Source organism: Nymphalis io, chromosome 13 (assembly GCF_905147045.1).
Source record: "Nymphalis io chromosome 13, ilAglIoxx1.1, whole genome shotgun sequence".
NCBI lineage: Eukaryota > Metazoa > Arthropoda > Insecta > Lepidoptera > Nymphalidae > Nymphalis > Nymphalis io.
The window spans coordinates 4,918,709-4,938,680 of record NC_065900.1 but is presented as its reverse complement, the minus strand read 5'-3'; the positions used below and the strand labels follow the sequence as shown (position 1 = coordinate 4,938,680).

The window sequence follows — 19,972 nt, the reverse complement described above, 5'->3', positions numbered from 1 at the left end:
ATAATAATTACGATGAAAATTTTGAAAACTTCATTTCGCACAGTTTATGACTAAAACAACAATATGGAAAAATAAGAATTTGCTGTTTTTTTTTTGACATATAGAACTTCATATATCAAGATAAATTCTAATAAGCTAGCACGTCAGACTTGATTAAGACTGCTATTGGCAGAAATGTTGGATGATATCCAAGTCTCAAGTTTTATTTTCTTTAAAACAACGCATATATTGCATGACCTGGTCGTTTTTCATCCACCCTGATAATAGCGCCTGGGGTCTCATAAAAGGAAATAAAGCGTTATGATGTTATCGACCCCTAAATGAGTCTTACATTACGTTCATAGCTTAGTTAGAAAAGGTATAAAATTGCGTTTTAATGAATTTACAAAATGTGATAGTTTAGAAATTCATGATTATTTATAAAAACTACTAATTTTTGTTTACTTTGTTTGAAGTTAAATAAAGGTAATATTTTTAGTGTAATTTATATAATTTATTAATTATTATTTGTTCCTTTTTAAACTATATTGATAAGGTTATGGCCACCCGAATGACTGGGGTTCGTACGGTAAAACAATCACTTAAAAATAATTGACATATTTGCGAAAATGTTTTAGGAATAAGATATTTACTTATATATATCTATTTTAGCTGTATTTTGTTCCATAGGGGTAATTCATTCCGTCTCCACAAAATCCAGGTAAGTTATACGGCATGTTTAAAAGAAACTGTAGCCTGAGACGGACACACTTGACCCGCTTTAGAAAATCCGTTGGTGTATTTTAAAAGAACATCTAAATAAACATTTAAAATAAACAGTCTCATTAGTAAAAACATTCAGATACAAATTCTCGTTCTTTAATTCGATTCGAGTGTTCAAATTTTAATAAACATTAATGAAACGTACAAATGCACTATTCGATAGTGCGTTTTTAGGCCAATGTTGATTTTATCCCAAAACGCTTTCACGAATCCATTTTGAATACCATAGATTACTCAATATCTCGGCCAATGATATCATGTCAGCCTATATGTGTATTTGCTTGTATTGGTATACTAAATAGTGTAACATGATAACAGTAAAATTTGACAAAATCGATTAGAATAAATTGGCCAGACAAATACATAAAAGAAATGCCTATCTGTGTTTAAAATTATACAAATGAAAAAAGGACTTACTCATTTACTTATTTATTTCTACAAATAAAAAAATAACATTTACAAAAAAAAAAAACTAAAACATGTTGGTAGTAGTATTACAAACAAAACTCAAAAATAATATTTGTAATTATATAATATAATCCCCTTTTTCTGACAATTTGTCTTTGTATATATCTAGTATGAAAAGACGCATACAAACTAATGAAAATGTAGGTTTTTCATAATGCAGTAAAAATTTTATAATATTATCCCAGTTTAATGTAACAAGGAGATACGTTTCTATCAGCGTCTTACTGAGCCTCACTTAGGTCCTGATTATTATCAAAATATACGCCCTGCTGAATTACACACTTTTTATAATTTTATTTAATAAAACTTCCTAAAAAAATTACTAAATTAGTGCAGATAATATATCTTTTGTTTTTTGGAAATACTTATTATAAAGCGGCACGGTTATATAAATATAGTTATGTAAATATATAATTTATATTAATATACACGGTTATAGAGTTTGTTTTTCCGTAATCCGTAATCCGTAACAGCCTGTGAATGTCCCACTGCTGGGCTAAAGGCCTCCTCTCCTCTTTTTGAGGAGAAGGTTTGGAGCTTATTCCACCACGCTGCTCCAATGCGGGTTGGTAGAATTCACATGTGGCAGAATTTCAGTGAAATTAGACACATGCAGGTTTCCTCACGATGTTTTCCTTCACCGTAAAGCACGAGATGAATTATAATCACAAATTAAGCACATGAAAATTCAGTGGTGCTTGCCCGGGTTTGAACCCACGATCATCGGTTAAGATTCACGCGTTCTTACCACTGGGCCATCTCGGCTAATTACTTGTGTTTTCTTATTTCATTGTTATAGAGCGTCCGTATTAAGCGTACTTTTGGAGCATCATAATAGACTTTTGAATTCATTTTGTATTAAATAACTTTTATAAAGTCTTATATAAAAATATTTTTCATTTTTAAAACAATAACTATTAATGGTTGTCGAAAAGTAAACGCTCTTTTTTATTTTTCAACTAACAAGCTTATTTGCGAACCGTAGGTAATCCATCGCAAACTGGAAAATTTTAATCTCGTGACCTACTTCTACATTATATTCAAATAGAAAATATAAAATTGCTCGATGTTTTACACATAAAGTTTAGTATGAAACTTATAAGACATTTTCTTTACAATAAAAATGATAGTTTTTTATATTAGTTTTACGAGTTACTTGTGAGTAAAAATGCGGTGAAAATAAGAAGTGATTTATTAAAACACAAAGCAATTGAATACATAAAGAGTAGATATGCGTTTTTATAAAAATCCTTTTGAGTGCTGTATTTAAAATTTATAAGGCATCGCGTTCGTAATGTAACATTAATAAGTGAGTTGGAAGCAACAAACGAAGTTGATAGTATATAAATGAAAAGTCATTAGGTGAAAGTGGTCGCTGAAATCGAAATAATAAAGTATTTTTAAATCTTCATTTTTCAACTCATTTCATTTTTTACACTAATTATGCCCTGCGGTTGTATTTTAACTTAAAAAGGCAATTGCATTAAAATACAGCCAGACACTTGAATTTTATTTATTTGTATCAATTAGTAGATTTCATAATTATTATCGATCTCTCGTCTCGACTTTAGCAAGCCGTCTTACGCCTCTAAGTGTTATAATTATTTATTTAGTCGACACGAGCCTCTTGATTAAGCCTGTATGAGAGAAAGGGATGAACTAAAGATAAAGTTTTGATTAAACGTAGGCAAGATCCATAGAGTATAGACTTTATAAATTTGATAACATACTCGATTAGCTGGAGAATATTGAGAATGGTTAATATGGAGTGGCGCACATATGTATGTCAATGCTCAATTATTTATCATTTAATTAAAATACTCTGTATTCAATCGTTAAATCATTGTACTATTTTAGCCACCCAATTCGCTTAGCATTAATTTCATTTCAGCTATCACTACTGTCAACTTTTATTACAGTCAGTCTGCTCATTTGATCGGCACATTTACTATAGTGATCATGATGTCTTGACCGATTTCGGCCATGACGACCAATCTCAAGAGAACCGAACCGAACCGAAACAGCCTGTGAATGTCCCACTGCTGGGCTAAAGGCCTCCTCTCCTCATTTTGAGGAGAAGATTTGGAGCTTATTCCACCACGCTGCTCCAATGCGGGTTGGTGGAATACACATGTGACAGAATTTCAGTGAAATTAGACACATGCAGGTTTCCTCACGATGTTTTCTTTCACTGTAAAGCACGAGATGAATTTTTATCAGTCCATACTGAGTTTGAACTCATTACCTCGGGATATGCGGCCTTATGTCTAGTCACTGGACCAACGAAGCAGTCAGCTTACTCGATTGTTATAACATTCAAATAAATAATCCGTCCCATTTATAACATTAGTCTAGTTATTAATTTGATATGCTTTCGGTATATTGAAATTGTAGTGTTTCGAGTGAATTATTTCTGCCTTTCTTAGAATAAAATAATTGCTACCGATTGAGTGAAATCTTGCGAAGTTTCAATTTGACCAATCAAATTACCTGATTCATCAGTCCGTCGATGTTCAACGTAATTCTATTGGTTCGATTTAATCTACTTTTCTTTTGATCGAGGTCTGAAATGTTCGAGTAAACTCTTTCTATTAAGTTGACTACCATAGCATTGAAGGTGTAAATTGAAACCCTTATATGATTTCAGATTAAACTTTTCTCTTAGTTTAAGAAATGACATTTTTTATTTTCCAGATCGATGAACCGTGATCGATTTTTTATAGAAATTTCGAAGATCTACAAATCAATCATATTACAAAAAAAATTGTACACCTTTAAAAAAAAAAGAATAATAGCAATTTTCTTTTTTATGGATTTACTAATATTCTAATTTACCCCTCCAATTAAGTGTCCAGCTTGGGTTAAGAGTATAGACGCCAGTAGCCCAAGAAGTCCCATAATATAAAAAAGGACATAACATCTTAATTCCCAAGGTTGGGGGCCCATTAGCGTTAGGGTTGTTTATATCTTACAGTGCTAATGTCTAAAGGCGGTGACCACTTACCATCAGGTGGCCCATTTGTCAGTCTGCTACCTATTAAAAATAAAAATAAGCCGCATATCTTCTATGTTACATGAGCTTTAATATTTTTTACACTTTAACCTACATAACTATAAATATAATACGCCCAGATACGGTCAGTGTTCTGCAGACATTTTTATGATTTACAAGTCTATTATGGAAAGTTGGAGCATATATAGCCCATTCATTAGAACACGTGTTTCTTAACCAAAGATTACGGGTTTAAAACCAAGGCCATATAATATAACGACAACATTTTCATGTGCTTATCATTTATCTAGACTTGTTAAAAATAAATTTGAGGAAACCTAGATATATGGGATTAAATTCAGCCACATGTGTAACTACCAAGCCGCAATGGAGCAGCGTGGTGGCCTTGATTTAGCAATGGGACATTACTTTGCCTTATGAAAATTTTTGGGTTCACTTACATTACCATAGTTCTCGCTTCCCCTATCATAAATGCACCCAGACGAAAGCATTTCTGCCTGATTATCTCAACATAGATTATAAATTAAGTAATAATAAAAAATACATATACGAACTTACTATGCTTATAGTTTATTTTTTTACTATAATTACTCTGAGTAAAGAAAACACTTTTTTTTAATTTTTATTTATATATCTTGGGAGTTAATAAATGGAAAACTTATAAATTATTCCTTTAAATGTTTTATGTATTGTTAAATGGTCTTGCTGTAACAATAAATTTCCCAGATTCTCGTGCAGCGTTGAAATTCTAAAACCGCTTTTCAAAGTACGATAAAACTTATACTCAAAGTGTACCATCCAGTATAATACTATGATAGCACACAATTGAGGAAACGAAGGTCCTATTAATCTAATCGTATAGCTGGAGATGAGATAAGAAGACAGATATCTTACAATATGAAATATATCATATTATACAAATATAATCGCGCATCAGTAACAGCCTGTTAATGTCCCACTGCTGGGATAAGGCCTCCTCTCCCTTTTTGGGGAGAAGGTTTGGAGCTTATTCCACCACGCTGCTCCAATGCGGGTTGGTAGAATACACTTGTGGCAGAATTTCAATGAAATTAGACACATGCAGGTTTCCTCACGATGTTTTCCTTCACCGTTAAAGCACGAGATGAATTATAAACACACATTAAGATGAATTATTAAGCACATGAAAATTCAGTGGTGCTTGCCCGGGTTTGAACCCACGATCATCGGTTAAGATTCACGCGTTCTAACCACTGGGCCATCTCGGCTTTCATCGCGCATACCTATTAAAAAATAATTACCTATTATTTCAGTAATATATAATTTGAATTTGAGAGGGTGCGCGAAAGGGCAAGTGTTGGGTAGACTAACCTACCTCTGAAAACGTTTATGCAAAATTTCCTAATGAAAACGTAACAAACAAATTAAAAAAAATAACCACACTTACACAAATTCACTTTCGCATTTATAATATTAGTAAATATATTAGTAAAAAAATAATCTTCTCTGCTTCATACCATACTATGAAATACACACATGATATTTTTTAAACTTAACAAAACTGAACTTTTTACTTGGCATTTACAGTAAATGCTATTCGTATTGTTATTAATTGTACTATATATTTAACATTTCTGTTTACTAGTGTTCTGTTATAATAATGTTATTAATTCAAGAAATCGCTGGCTGCTTTGTATATATTTCCTAAAACACACTTTAAACTAAACAAAATACTAATATAATCTATTATAACATACGAGACAGGTAGTAAAAATACAAATAGTTTGGAAACTTTGTCGGAGGCGAAGCGGATATAATAAATACATATTTTATTGCTACATATTATATTGCATTTGTTTAAACAAATTTATAAATAAAGATATTTATTTATTAAACTCTTGGTGCTAAATTTAATGCCGTACAGATTTCGACAGCTTGCCAATTGTTTGAAACGTCACTTCTATGCGCAGTTAAAGTTTTATTTAGTTGCTAAATATTTTACTGCTAGCTCTGGAATCAGTTCTTGGATTATTCATCGACCAGCAGATACTGCTGTCTACTCTGTATACAGCGAAACACTAGAAAAGGATACCGAAAATATTTACTATAACATACATATTTTTATGAACGTGTGTGAAATTTCCAGCCAATGGTGGACAAAGAAATTCATATCATTTGCATATTTATTTTTACAACTCAATGTTAGCATTGAAGAAATGGGAACAATGATAAATGTATTTTGTTATGTTAATCTTGAACAACATAGTATTTTTATTTTATTTATATAACATATGAAGCATAATTTTCATAAAAGCATTTTGAAGTAATTACAACGATTTTTAAAAGTTCTTTTTACAGTTCTTCTAATTTTTAAGTTTTAATAGAAAAAATATTTTAGGTTTTTTTGTGTCACTGTATGTGTATATGTGTGTGTGTTTTTGCGCGTGTGTGTGTGTGTATTCATATATGTGATTTTTCTAGTCTTAACCGTTTAACTTTAGGATAAATGATGACATTAACTTTGAATCAATTGTAGCTTTATGGTTTTCATCAAATCGCGTCGACGCCATTAATAATAAACATTTATTAATCAAATTTTAACAAGTTCGCCTATTGTTAAGTTTAGTCAATTTAAGATTTGAAACCATTCCACATTCAACTAGTTTTGGTATCCAATAAAGCATAAAAGCCGCGCGGTGGCGACAAGCACGTGTAAATAAAAATGAGCCATTCAGCGTGCAGGAGTGTGACGTAGGTATTATACAAACAGAACGAGCTCTCGTGGTTATGTGTCGTACTTCGCTTTTGAAAGTGGATGGGTTAAGTGTAAATTGAAATTTTAATATTCTTGCATAACTATACGTTCATTCGTTATATTTTCGTTTTATAGAAGTATTTGGATTATGGATAACGTTGGAAATTTTGTATTGGAAATTATTCGATTAATATTGTTTCTGATTTGATTATGAAATAGCAAAAATTGATTATTGTATTAAATAAAAAAAACTGAAATACAATTTAGGTTACATTAATAACGTAATATAATCAAATTATTATAATTATCATGATAGTTAATTCTCAAACAAAGGTGACCCAAAGTAAGTAAACTTTTGATAGGCATAGCAATGGCATAAGTAATTGACAAAATAATATCTCATGCGATTTGTTGAAAGTTATTCAATATTACATTATATTTTTATAACAGAACGCTTGTTATTTTAAAAGTAACAAGTTTATTTACGAAGTATAATTCATCTATATAAGTCTGTTGTAAAAATTAATCACATGACCTGGTTGTAATTTCAACGTAATATTTCGTGAAAGATAATCGCACATTCGTACAGGGAAACACAAATGCTTGTAGATGAAGCATAAATCATTCGAGTGATATAAGAGACCGGAATTTTTTACCACGTTTGCATTCGTAATTCGCTACCATAAATCTTTGCACCGAATTAATTTGAACTTTTTCTAAACGAAGCTTATGTTTTGATATAATCATCCCCGTACCTAGACTCACAATCACTTTATCTTTAGTTCAATGTTTTGTTAAAATAAAACTTAATAAGTTGACAACGAATTAAGATATAGATTTGTATATAGTTCTGATAACACAGAATTATTTAATAACATACATTCACACCCTTATTAATAGAATGTATTTTTAGCATAAATAAAAGATAAATAAGATTAAAACCAAAAAATCCTTTTTAGAAATAATTATTTCCGCAAAGACTATTTCGCGTTATGGAACACTGCGGAGCATTCGATTAGACCAATAAAATTAGCCAATTTATCCGAAGAGCGCTCTTTGACGTAATCTTATTGGTTCAATTTAAGCCAAGTTCCGGACTGCTATGTTTCAAGCTCGAAACAAAAATCCTTACCAAGCTTTAACTGTACATGTAATATTTTAAACTTTAACTATTCAGTGCTATTCTGTGAGAAAATAATTTTGTTTGGTGATTAGTGCCGATTGAACGATAATATTCGTTAGATTGAACGAACGAAAGAACTTTTCGTATCTATCTTGTCATATCTTCATATCTTCTAAGATCTAAATATAATAAAATACAGTAGCTTTAAATGTCCCACTGATGAGCTTGGGAGCTGCACATCCTAATGAGCTATCTACTACGCTGGTCCAATACGGGTCGGTCCAATACACATGTGTCTAATTTTCATTCAACACATGCACAATTTTTAGGATGTTTACCTTCGCCATCAAGCACGAGATAAATTAAAAAGATATATAAAAACAATTTAAGACATGAAACTTCAGTGGTGATTGCCCAGGAGTGAACCCACAACCTTCGGTTAAAATTAACGTGTTATAACCACTGAGTTATGAGTCATCTCATAAACCTCCAAATTCAATGAATTTAGAAAATGCGGTGGACATTTTATAAATTCATTGATTTTGGATTTATTTGGAGTCATGATTTATATAAAATGATAGATTTTTTTTTAAATAATATACTTAATAAAGTTTAATATATAGTGCCTCTAAACATTTCCTTACAGGAATAAATACAATAAGTAAGTAAGTAACAGCCTGTAAATGTACCACTGCTGGGCTAAGGCCTCCTCTCTCTTTTTGAGGAGAAGGTTTGGAGCTTATTCCACCACGCTGCTCCAATGCGGGTTGGTGGAATACACATGTGGCATAGTTTCAATGAAATTAGACACATGCCGGTTTCCTCACGATGTTTTCCTTCACCGAAAAGCACGAGATGAATTATAAACAGAAATTAAGCACATGAAAATTCAGAGGTGCTTGCCCGGATTTGAACCCACGTTCATCGGTTAAGATTCACGCGTTCTTACCACTGGGCCATCTCGACTTTTAATAAATACAATAATAAAATTTTGTTTATTTATCCGACCACGGATCCGAACTCGGGGTCACCGGATCTACATTATTATAAGCTATCAATTAGACCAGCGAGGTATTATTACATGCAAATGGTTCATGTCGCCATAAAAGCGTATCAAATTAATATAAGCTGAAACGCTCCTCACAAAGGAATTATCGTCTCTTTATATAACAACGATATAAAAATTCAATTTTTATAAAATCAAGCACTCCGCGATGAGCGTGAATCGAATTTGAATTTCAACATATATGTGCCTGTCAAAAAATGTTTCATTCGTCTATAAATATTATCCTATAAAATGCTGAAGTAGAATTTTAACGGCTTTTAATAATAAAAAAATGGGTTTTAATATTTTTATTTTTTTTCAATGATTTATTTAAACAATTATATTACTTTTATTTAGAGTTTAATGCAAGCAATAGTACGGTATTTTTAAAGTTCTAAGTAAACGGATGAAATGCGACAAAATCAAGCGAAATGTCAACTTGGTCGTAACTTTTGCCGTAGAGCTGCAGTGTTCTGTTTCAAACACGGAAGTTGGGTAAACGGTGGGTTTCTTTCTCTTTGTAATGAACTGTAGCCAAAGCCACAGCTTAGAAAATTTGCAAACTCTCTTTTTTTATTTTATGAAACACCACCACCATCTGAAACTAAGTATTTCATGCTTTATATACATATATAATATACATATATTTTATTATTGCATTTATAGCGTTATTTGACTAACGTAATAATCGACTCAAAATCTTTTCGGAAGATAATAGCGACTCAGTCTTTCATTCTTAAGCAAAGACAAAACATTCTAAGCGTCTTTTTAAACGAAGCATATTCCTGAGCTACTGCAATTTGCATAGAGAACCCATTTCATAATAGCATATTATTCATCAAGTAAGTTTTATATTAAGTATAATTGATATACGGTCGACGTTTATTTTATCTGATTCTTATCTTTAGTGAGTAGTGGGTAAACTTTAAATATATATTAATAAAAAATAACATAAAATCGCTATGTACGCGTCATATCTTACTTTAAAAAAAAGGTGAATATAACACACGTATTTATAGCTCTTTGTAATTTTTAAAACAGGTCAAGCAGTAAACGTATGTAATAAACCTCTTTGAAGCGCCAAAAAGGGGGAAAAAATGGTAATTATATTTTCAAAAAAGATTTCTAGTTCATTGTTAACTATTCGGAGAGCGATGGCGCGAATAATCCAATTTGAAAGTTGCGCTCGCTGAACCACATCCATGTCATAATTAACTAGAGGTCGGGGACAACCGCCATGAATAAATAACACATATGACGCCATGTAAAACAACTGAAAATGTTGACAGCTGCTCGTCCGTATCGTATGGCTTATGAAACAGTACGAGTGTGATGCCTCACACATACCCATATACATTTCTGTTATGTTCTCGCTTTAATGGATCTTTAGCATTTAAGAGATATCCCTATCACGTCAGGGATATCATATTTCAAATTGTCAATTTGAGGATGGGAATTCATTATATTTTTATCATTGGCAAATTCAATAAATATAACGATAACATTGTATCGAAGACGTATATTAATATAATTTTAAAGAGTTATTTTAAACGACATTTTTATATTTTCACATACAATATTTTCAGAAATAAATATAATATGCCTTTTAAATTCTGATTGTGAAAATGTTTAAATGTAACCCAGCGATATTTAGTTGGTAATTTTCACGCCTGATTTGTCATAATGCGTCGCGCTTAAAAAGAGCTGGAAATGAGGGTGGATATATAAGGCTTGTAAGTATTATAATTTCCACGTTTTATTATTAAACTAGTATAATATATGTACTTTTAACAAACTGGCATAATGTGTAACTTTACATAGCTATTTTTCTTTATTGTAGTAGTAAATTTATAGATAGATACCTCATATTATAGCGCATGGAATTAAGTAAACCTACGTGACAGAAGTGAAACCTTTTCGTTTTTCAAACGTTACATACATAAACGTTGCACTTAAACTCGATCTTTAAATTTTACTCACATCGCGCTCAGAATAGTTTCAATTCAAATATAGTCTTTTCGGATTTGATATCACAACACCTACTCTAATAATTATGCTACAAATTACATTGCTTTGTAACATGACAGGGTTATGTTAGCTTTGTAACGAAATATTAGTCTCCCGAGAGATAAACTTAATATGTTGTTGGAAGACTCAGTAAAAACATTCTCTATTCAATTATATAAAAAATGTGATAATTATTATTAATAATTAGAATGCTTTATTAGTATGACTTATGCAACCCGATACGATTTTCAATTTGAATTCCAAGTTAAAATTTTCACGAACAAAAACGACTGTATTTAACTCCGTGAACCAAATATTTGATAAACTTTTAATTTTGGCCTTAACGAGCACTTTAACCAATAATATTGCAATTTCAGACTTGTTTCTTATATTTTTATTATAATGGAATATTTGCCTAAGGAATAGAGATACCTAATACCTTAAGGATCTAAAAGTAAGATAAAGGAAAATTTTACATTAACTTGTCGACGGCGGTTTGATATCGTACAAATTGAATATCTTAAACTAAACTCCCAATAGTATATAACTTCCTTTAGCCTCCTAGTTTCGTTAGTATGTGAGGAATGTAATCTTGCATATATTAAACATTAAAATTGATTGTCTGCTCAGTCTAAATATAATATATATTATTTTTATATACATGTTTTGAATATGTATTTGTCGAAAAAACACTATCTATAGCTATCGTTCTCAAACCTCGTTTTTAATGAATTTGGTTTATTTAGCTCGTCGTCGTTTTTAGTTGGCGAAGTTGGCAATGTCACAGTGCATTGGAAAATACGTATGCATGTGGTTTCTCGTCGGTCGTGTCTGATGGCTATCCCATCAGATGCTGAAATTATGAAAAAAAATGCTCATGCATTAGCGGTTACACATCTCCTTTGAAATTGGTCAACATCGCCGTTCGGCTCGGAAGATATAATAAAACTTATCCTGATTTTACAAACCACTGATTAAAAAAATGTATGTACATAATTAATGAATTCTAAATACAATGATTTCTTTATTTAATTCCACACAGGTGAAGTCGTGAAAAAACTGTTTATTTATGAGCTCATATCCATTTACAAATTACACAAAGTTGCTAACATCAAACCGTGTTGTTTGTAACTTCATATTCTACGTATGTTCTATACGCCTGTGTGAATAATTAATTTGTTTTACACACACAAACGTGATAGCCTTGCAGAGTTTGAAAGTCGTTGAAAATTTAAAACGGCAAACACGATACAGCCTAAAGGTGTTTCCAGTGGTCATACTGTATTTGCACTGTTTATTTCTCCCTCGACGACAAAATGTTTCATTTTAAGAAAACTTTCTTGGGTTTTGGTTTGTAAATATGTAAGCAAACACGCTGTATTTATATTTAAAACTACTGGCGTGTGCTTTTTAAATTTTTAAGCTTTCTCAAATATGCGCGAACGTAAATTCGATTAAATTTTAATTAAAGCAATGGCATAACTGTTTTTTGCTATATGTATATGACTAAAATAAAACAAATAGGCACGAAATAACAGGTTTAAAAAATTTCATAACGTTTAACAACGCAGAGTGAATAAACTCGGAACGCACTATAAGAAACGTTCGTTTACATGTACTATCACTTCAAGTCGATTTTTACCATTTCATTAGTTTCATTATATCTACCGCCAATCGGTAATACTTAGTAATGTTGTTTTGCGGTTTGAAGGGTAATTGAGTCTACAACTACAGGCACAAGGGACATATAATCTTACTTTCTAAGGTTGGTGGTGAAGAAATTAATGGACAGGTCAAGACTAAGAAAAATGCAGAAAAATAAAATTTTAATAACAATTTAACATGTATATATGTAAAAAACATAATGATGAGACATTTTGGTAAAAATCAAGTTGTTTATCACATTGCTTTATAATTATATTTATCAGATATTCGAATTTTTTTTCACGTCATTGCGATATTTGAAATTAATTATTTAAATCAACTATTTAAAAAACTTATTTTTTTATATGGCTACATTAAAAAAGATTCATGACAGATAATACATATTTTTTAAATTTATTATGCAAATAATACATTACAAACTAATCAGTGTTACAACTACCAAATTAAATAATTTAATATTCGAGGTCTGTAGGTAAAAAAATCACAGTTCCATCATATCATATGAAGTAAAAACAAGTAAAATTTCAACAAATTTAATGACAATAATATCAATTACTGTATTAAAGTATACATGATATATGTAATAACCTCCAAATATCAATCTGGTACAAATAAAAGCACGTCTGGGTAGGTTTCTTCCATTTGTATGTTATTCTACTGCAATACAAAGTATTGCTACTTTTTATTGCTCTGTTTCGGTTTGTAGTAGTGAATGACGGTGCATTAAAAGTAATATGGCATGAGCGGTTTTGACCACTTTTCATCTGGTGGTCCATTATTAGTCTGCCTTAGGAAAGCGAAAAAAAATGACACTTGTATCGTCTTAATTTCACAAGCGATGATAACGGCATATTTAATTTGAAGGTTCTACGTAAACAGCATAATGTACTGTGTCACAAAGCTTTACACTATTAATACATTTTATTAACCAATTCTTAGTGACATGTCTAACATTGTTGGCTATATTCTTTTGTAGTTTCTTCATTTTCTTAAAACTTATCGTATCCTCATTGTGAACGATAAAATCCACGTCCATAGCTTTGATTGCTTTTACCACAGTCCCTCCATACGCTATCCAATGACGTTCAAAGTAAGTCCTTTCTTTTTCTGGTATGCTTATAAAATCCGGATAAAATCCTAGTTTTTTATTTTTAAAAGCATCTGGTAAAGGATCTTCAGGTAAAAGTTGTTTCTTAAACTTCTTTTCTTCAACTTCATCGAAACTTTCGTTAGTTGTATTTACATGTTCAGACGAGGTGTTTGCATCTTTTGGTTTCTTTCTTTTCTTTTCTTCTGATTTTGGCTCCTCTTTTATGACTTTATCTTTAGACTCTTTGGAATCTTTAACGATAAATTTATCCATTTTTGTATTTTTAATAGGACTTTGTTTAACTTTTTTTGTTTTAATCTCTTGTTTAATTGGACTTTGCTTGATTTTCTTTGTCGGTGGTTCATAGCTATCACCTGCAGTTGCTGCTAATTTGTTCAAGAGTGAAACGTCAGTTTTTTCTTTGGACGTTTTATACAAATGTTTTAATTCATCTAAATTAGTTGCGGATTCCCAATTTTTGTCATCACGAATTCGCGTCACTCTAGGAAATCGTACTGATATACCGTCTGCTGTGTGTAAATTAGCTTTCGTTAACTCAGTACCTGAAATATTTTAAAGAGTTTATTTTAATTTTGAATTTATTTATGAATTAGTAACAGCATAGACTGATAAATCTATCAGCATATACAAATCTATGAGCAATATAGCATCGAAAAGCTTAGGTATCCCCACACTTGTGATTCAACATGAAAATATTATGTTTTTAAAAAATCGTGCGGAGTGATACAGAACTTTCATTTATTATCAGTTGCACAAAGTAGCGAGTACACACGAATAGATGTAACTGTATGTGATACGTTTTACATCTTTATCTACTTCGAAGATCTTGAGAACTAATCATTCTATTTTGTTATTATTTGTTATTTGAATTAAATATATTACTTATTTATTATAGGTATAGATATGATAGCATAAAATTGAAGCTAAAATTTATATAAATCTTAGAAAATATCAACAAACACCAACTAACCAGTAATTTCCCAAACAGGTTGTTTTTTAGGATCCATTGCCACAAAATCCGGTACCATGCCTTTGTTACAGTCAAGCCAGGATGGCACCTTTGTATATTCTTGAGATATCTTTACCATTAGCGGACTTAGTTCTTTCTGCAATCTTTCCAAAGTACTGTCATCATGTCCCGTATGAACCTTTGTCACTGTGACCCAGCGATTTCGACGTGTGTCTAAACAACCCATTAAGAAAACAGACATCATACCTCCTTTCTTACCGGTGCCTGGAAATGAAATAAAAAAAATGTTAATTATTTTATTATAATAAAATTTATACAATAAAATCCAATTCTTTAAGTTAAACTAACTTCACAGTATTTTATATCTATTTTTTATTTATTCCTATAATACAAATATGAAGACAAGATAGCAATAAGTTTAAGAGCTTTTGTGTATATTTAATTTTTTATACTGAATTTCAGAAATGATCTATATTTCTATTGAATAATTAGAGGTTGTATGGGTTTAAACTGCTAATTTTAGGAACTACAAGTCTAATTTAAGTAATTGTTTTTGCAGCAGCTGTCCAATAATTGAACAAGTTTATATAAAGATTATGTTATTAATTTCAATATGGCAATATACATTCGATTTTTAAATACATACCAAACCAAGCTCCAAGAACCACAAGATCTGCAGTGTCTGCCATTGCACCATCGAACAAGTAATCTTTCTTAACTTTCAACCAATGTCTCTTGCCTGGTTCATATGTTGATTCCAGATCCTTTAATACAAGCCCTTCAAGACCTAACTGTAAAACCTATAATAACAATGTTTTATATAATAAAAAAAAAACAACTATTTTGCATACAATTTAAAAAATGTTTTAGAAGAATTTTAATGAAATAAATAGTGTTGTTGCTAAAAGAAAAACACTACACTACTAAAACATTACACTAAGTAGCTACTGATTTTAGAAAGTAATTCTATTGTTCAATAATAATATAAATAAATATCCATATGAATAAAAAAAAATGTTATGAAAATTTTCATAAAATAAATCTAAATAAAATGTACCTTTGCAATCATATTAGCTAAATCAGACGGTTTGTTTATAAGCTGCTGCTCAGAAAACATAACATGATTCCTAACTTCAACCATAATCTCATGCAATATTTGACGTCTCTTTCTAATTGGCCTATCGATTAAAATTTCCCCATTGTAATATAAGCAATCAAAAACATACAAACAAACTTGAGCATCTTTAAACTCAGATTGTTTATGTACGCCCAATGTACCAAACGGTAATGGCTTTCCTGTATTGACATCCACCATTAATACTTCCGCATCTAATATCAAATCATCACCTTTAGGGAATGCTTGTGGCAGGTAGTCCTTAAAATGGCTGACTTTGTGAGCCATAACTGGTTTTAGAGCACGAGAGAAATACTTAAACTCTTTTCCCTTTTTGTGCACTTGGACTCGTTCACCATCATATTTTATCTCAGAAAACATACCATTAGGACATTTCTTCATAGCCATTTCAACGGACTTGCAAGCTTCAGCTAACATCGGTAAGACTGGAGTCATAAGACTCAATTTGGCTTGGACATTTTTCTGAATTGCATCCTTATGTTTTACATCATTACTCTGTAATACTCTATTTAATACCATGTCCAAATCACGAGATGTTTGAAAAACATTATAAGCATCAGGATGTACACCTTCTAGAATGTGCTTTGGTCCGGCATTAATTCTCAAATCTCCTTTAATTAATCTTATTAGCATTTTTAGATCATTTATTGTGCACCTTTTTACAATTTTCTTAAAGTGATATATTTGTTCCTCTTCTTTTGTAAATTTTGAAAGTTCTTCAAGAAAATCTTCAATGTTGTGCACTGTTAACAAACTTTCTGAAGCAGGTTTCAAAGTATTAGACTTTGTAAAGAATTGTTGAATAGTGTCTGCAACATCTCCTTGCTCTAAATGCGTCAACATGTCATCATGATCTGTATGAAAAATTCTAGAGAATAGTTTAATTAATTGCTTACTTTTTAAATTATAAACACGTTTAGAAACTTGAGGCAAAAGCAGCTTACACCACAGAATAACATCTCCTTTAAACTTTTGTCCATCACATCCTTTGGTGAAAAAATAATTTACTGCTGCAGTTTTATCCGTATATGCATCAACTTTAGATATTTTTTGGCACAATGAAAAGAAGGTGGAGAATTTATTGTCTTCTATATCAATATCGACTTTCTCATCTGTATTAAAATCACTAGTACTAGAACTGGGAGCTTTTTGCAATCTTTCATTTTTTAACACTTTTGCTGTATATTTACCGCTATTTTTGTCAGCATAAATTTTTTCCATTTCATTAATTTTTTTCAATAAAAATTCTTGGTCTTCTTTAGTTATGTTTTCCCAGTTTCCTATGTCATCTATTGAATCTATACGTTTTGTTGTCGGACGTTGTTTTAACAGAACATTCATTAAGCAATCTATATGGTGCCATGATTTCATTTGTTGATTTTCTCCATATGGGCTAAAAACTAATTTTGCCAAGCGTAATTCTCCACTGGGACAGTTGCCTTTACAGCCCTTACATGAAGCCCGACCAGCTTTGGCTCGATCAACATAAAAAGGGGTTGTATCTGACATCGTGGAATCGTTTATGCTTCCATATTATGTTATATATTATATAATATCTAACCCTTCTAAAGCATAGTAATTCAAAACACTTGTAAAAATAATTTATATAAATTGAACATAAACAAATAAACAAAAATTGTACCTCGACGTTAGAATTCACATTTTATTGACATTAGAACCGTCAAATCTGTCAATGTCATTTGAGTATGAGCATTGAATATTAGTGATGTACCCACCGTAACTTTAAGAAAGACTTATTATTTCTACTACGAGTACTAAGTGGAATAAAGTAAGAGAAGTTTAATCTTATAAAGCACGACTGCAAAATACAGCGCTTATGAAATGTGACTGAAAACGTAATAGAGTATTGACTTTTATTAACGCATGCGCTCTTGTATGAACCTAATTGATTCTAACTCTGCAATATAACCATATAACCACTGCTGTTAAAACTCTAAGCTGTTGAAACTGTTCAAATAAAATAAGAGGCATTAATAAAACCATCGTTATTAGCTTGTTTTTTATTAAAAACAGAACGTTAGACATGAAACATTTTAATATTAATGATAACATAATAGGAATATCTTGTCAAACTTTTAGGTCCTAATTTTTTGGTATATTTGGTAAGATTTCCATCTGGTGGATCAGTTTACATACATAGCTCGATTACATATTTATTAAGATCTAGCTACCGTCCAAACTTCGTAAAGATGAAACTAAGTTTTATTCATGGTATTATAATATAATTGTAACAGTTATAGTAATTACCGATTATTTTGAACGTAAAAATGGTTAATATTGCTTAATAATAAAATATGTGATCTAATAAATTTAAGAGTGCTGCCTTGTAAGATCAGTAATTGGTTCCAGGATCGAATCTCAGGTCGGGATGTCTGTAATGATTGCTGAATTGATAAACACAGCAATAGTGATATTTTATTGTCATTTAAATATTTAAAATAAAAAAACTTTTCTCTTATTTCAGCTTCATCTTGTCACCAGGAGTTCAATAGTGATGGCACGAAACACGGTACCCTGACTTCACCTCATTATCCTCTTGCCTACCCACCAAACACGCACTGTCACTACGAATTTTTCGGGAGAGGAAAAGAGAGAATACGATTAATATTTCAAGATTTCTTTTTGTATAAATCTTCAGATGGATCTTTAAGGTAAATTCTTTTTAATTTTCTAAAAAGGGATTTTTAATTATAGGTTAATAAAAAATACTTATGGGGATGACCGTTTTTCAGTCATTGAACTCTTATTTATAGTTAGCGATTTTGTTTATTTCAGTAAATAAAGAATTTTAAGCAGTCAGTCAAGCGAATTGATCACCTAGTAAGAGGTCACCTTTGTTCGTAGACAATGATAATAATTACAAGAAGTATAAAACACAACGCATTCAATTTAAAATCTTACATTACATTGGCACTGACCGTTAAAATTACTAGGATACTAAAGTGTTACTAGTTAGTAGAATGATTAAAAAGTGGGTGGTACCCACCTAGATGAGCTTTTACTATAACTCGGCTATTATACTCATCAAGTATTTTGGATATTTTCTAATTTCCATTTTTATTTTTCCAGCTGTACAAATGTGGATTCGCTTCAAGCCTTCGTTAACGTAGACGGGCGGCTAGAAAACGTCGCTACGTTTTGTGGAGTAGACATTCCTAAGCCAATTATGTCGAATGGTCCAAAGTTAATGCTCGAATTCCGAGGAACTCACTCGTCGAGGCATTCAAGAGGATTCAAAATATCTTATGCATTCGTAGAAAGTATGTACAAGTTTGCATGATTTTGCCTTTATCGTATGAAATTATAAAGTTATGTCGTTTTAATAAAATTTATTTACCAACTCCCCATCTCGATTTGGTACGGTATTGTTTTATTTTTTAAATAGTGTCAGTATTACAACAGTACCAACAGTTATAGGACAAAATATAGATACTTGTTAGTAATAGGCAAGATAAAATTTAAATTCTTAAGATTAACATCGAAAATATCCATACAATAATTATTTTAATAATATTGTACAGGATTTGTTGTTTACATACCTATGCTTATACCAAAGTTGGTCTAATTAATCCTAGATTAGCTGTAAATATTAAAGATACATCATACATACATAGCAAGTGTTGAATATGTAAATAGTTATATCGCTAATAAACTTGAAATTAACAGAATATTCTATAATTAATAGATAGAAATTGTGTATTGTTGACAATTTTAATGGACTTAGATGATCTATTATTATTATATCTTTAGGAGAACAGTAACGAAAAATACTACCTATACCTACAACTTGGACGAAATCAGTGTAAGCTAAAAGAGTACACCTCTTTTCTACACGGGCATCAAAGCATTGATTTGATTGATTGATTCTCTGTTCGCAAAACCGAAAACATTATGCGAAAATCTTATGACACGGCATTA

The 19,972-nt window shown here is 31.0% G+C and overlaps 2 protein-coding genes across 2 annotated transcripts in view; one reads left to right on the top strand and one right to left on the bottom strand.

Moving 5' to 3' along the window:
* LOC126772801 (suppressor of lurcher protein 1) overlaps positions 1–19,972 on the top strand; it is a 216,313-nt gene that overhangs the window by 193,542 nt on the left and 2,799 nt on the right. The window contains exons 10-11 of the mRNA XM_050493387.1: positions 18,519–18,705; positions 19,124–19,314. Of these exons, the coding sequence (XP_050349344.1) occupies positions 18,519–18,705; positions 19,124–19,314 (378 nt within the window). The remainder of the gene's footprint in view (positions 1–18,518; positions 18,706–19,123; positions 19,315–19,972) is intronic.
* On the bottom strand, positions 13,238–17,692 carry LOC126772787 (DNA ligase 3). The gene is made up of 4 exons (XM_050493363.1): positions 15,956–17,692; positions 15,545–15,698; positions 14,899–15,162; positions 13,238–14,470 (listed from the first exon to the last, which is right to left on the bottom strand). The coding sequence occupies exons 1-4, from the start codon at positions 17,540–17,542 to the stop codon at positions 13,671–13,673; spliced, it is 2,805 nt and encodes a 934-aa protein (XP_050349320.1). The 5' UTR covers positions 17,543–17,692; the 3' UTR covers positions 13,238–13,670.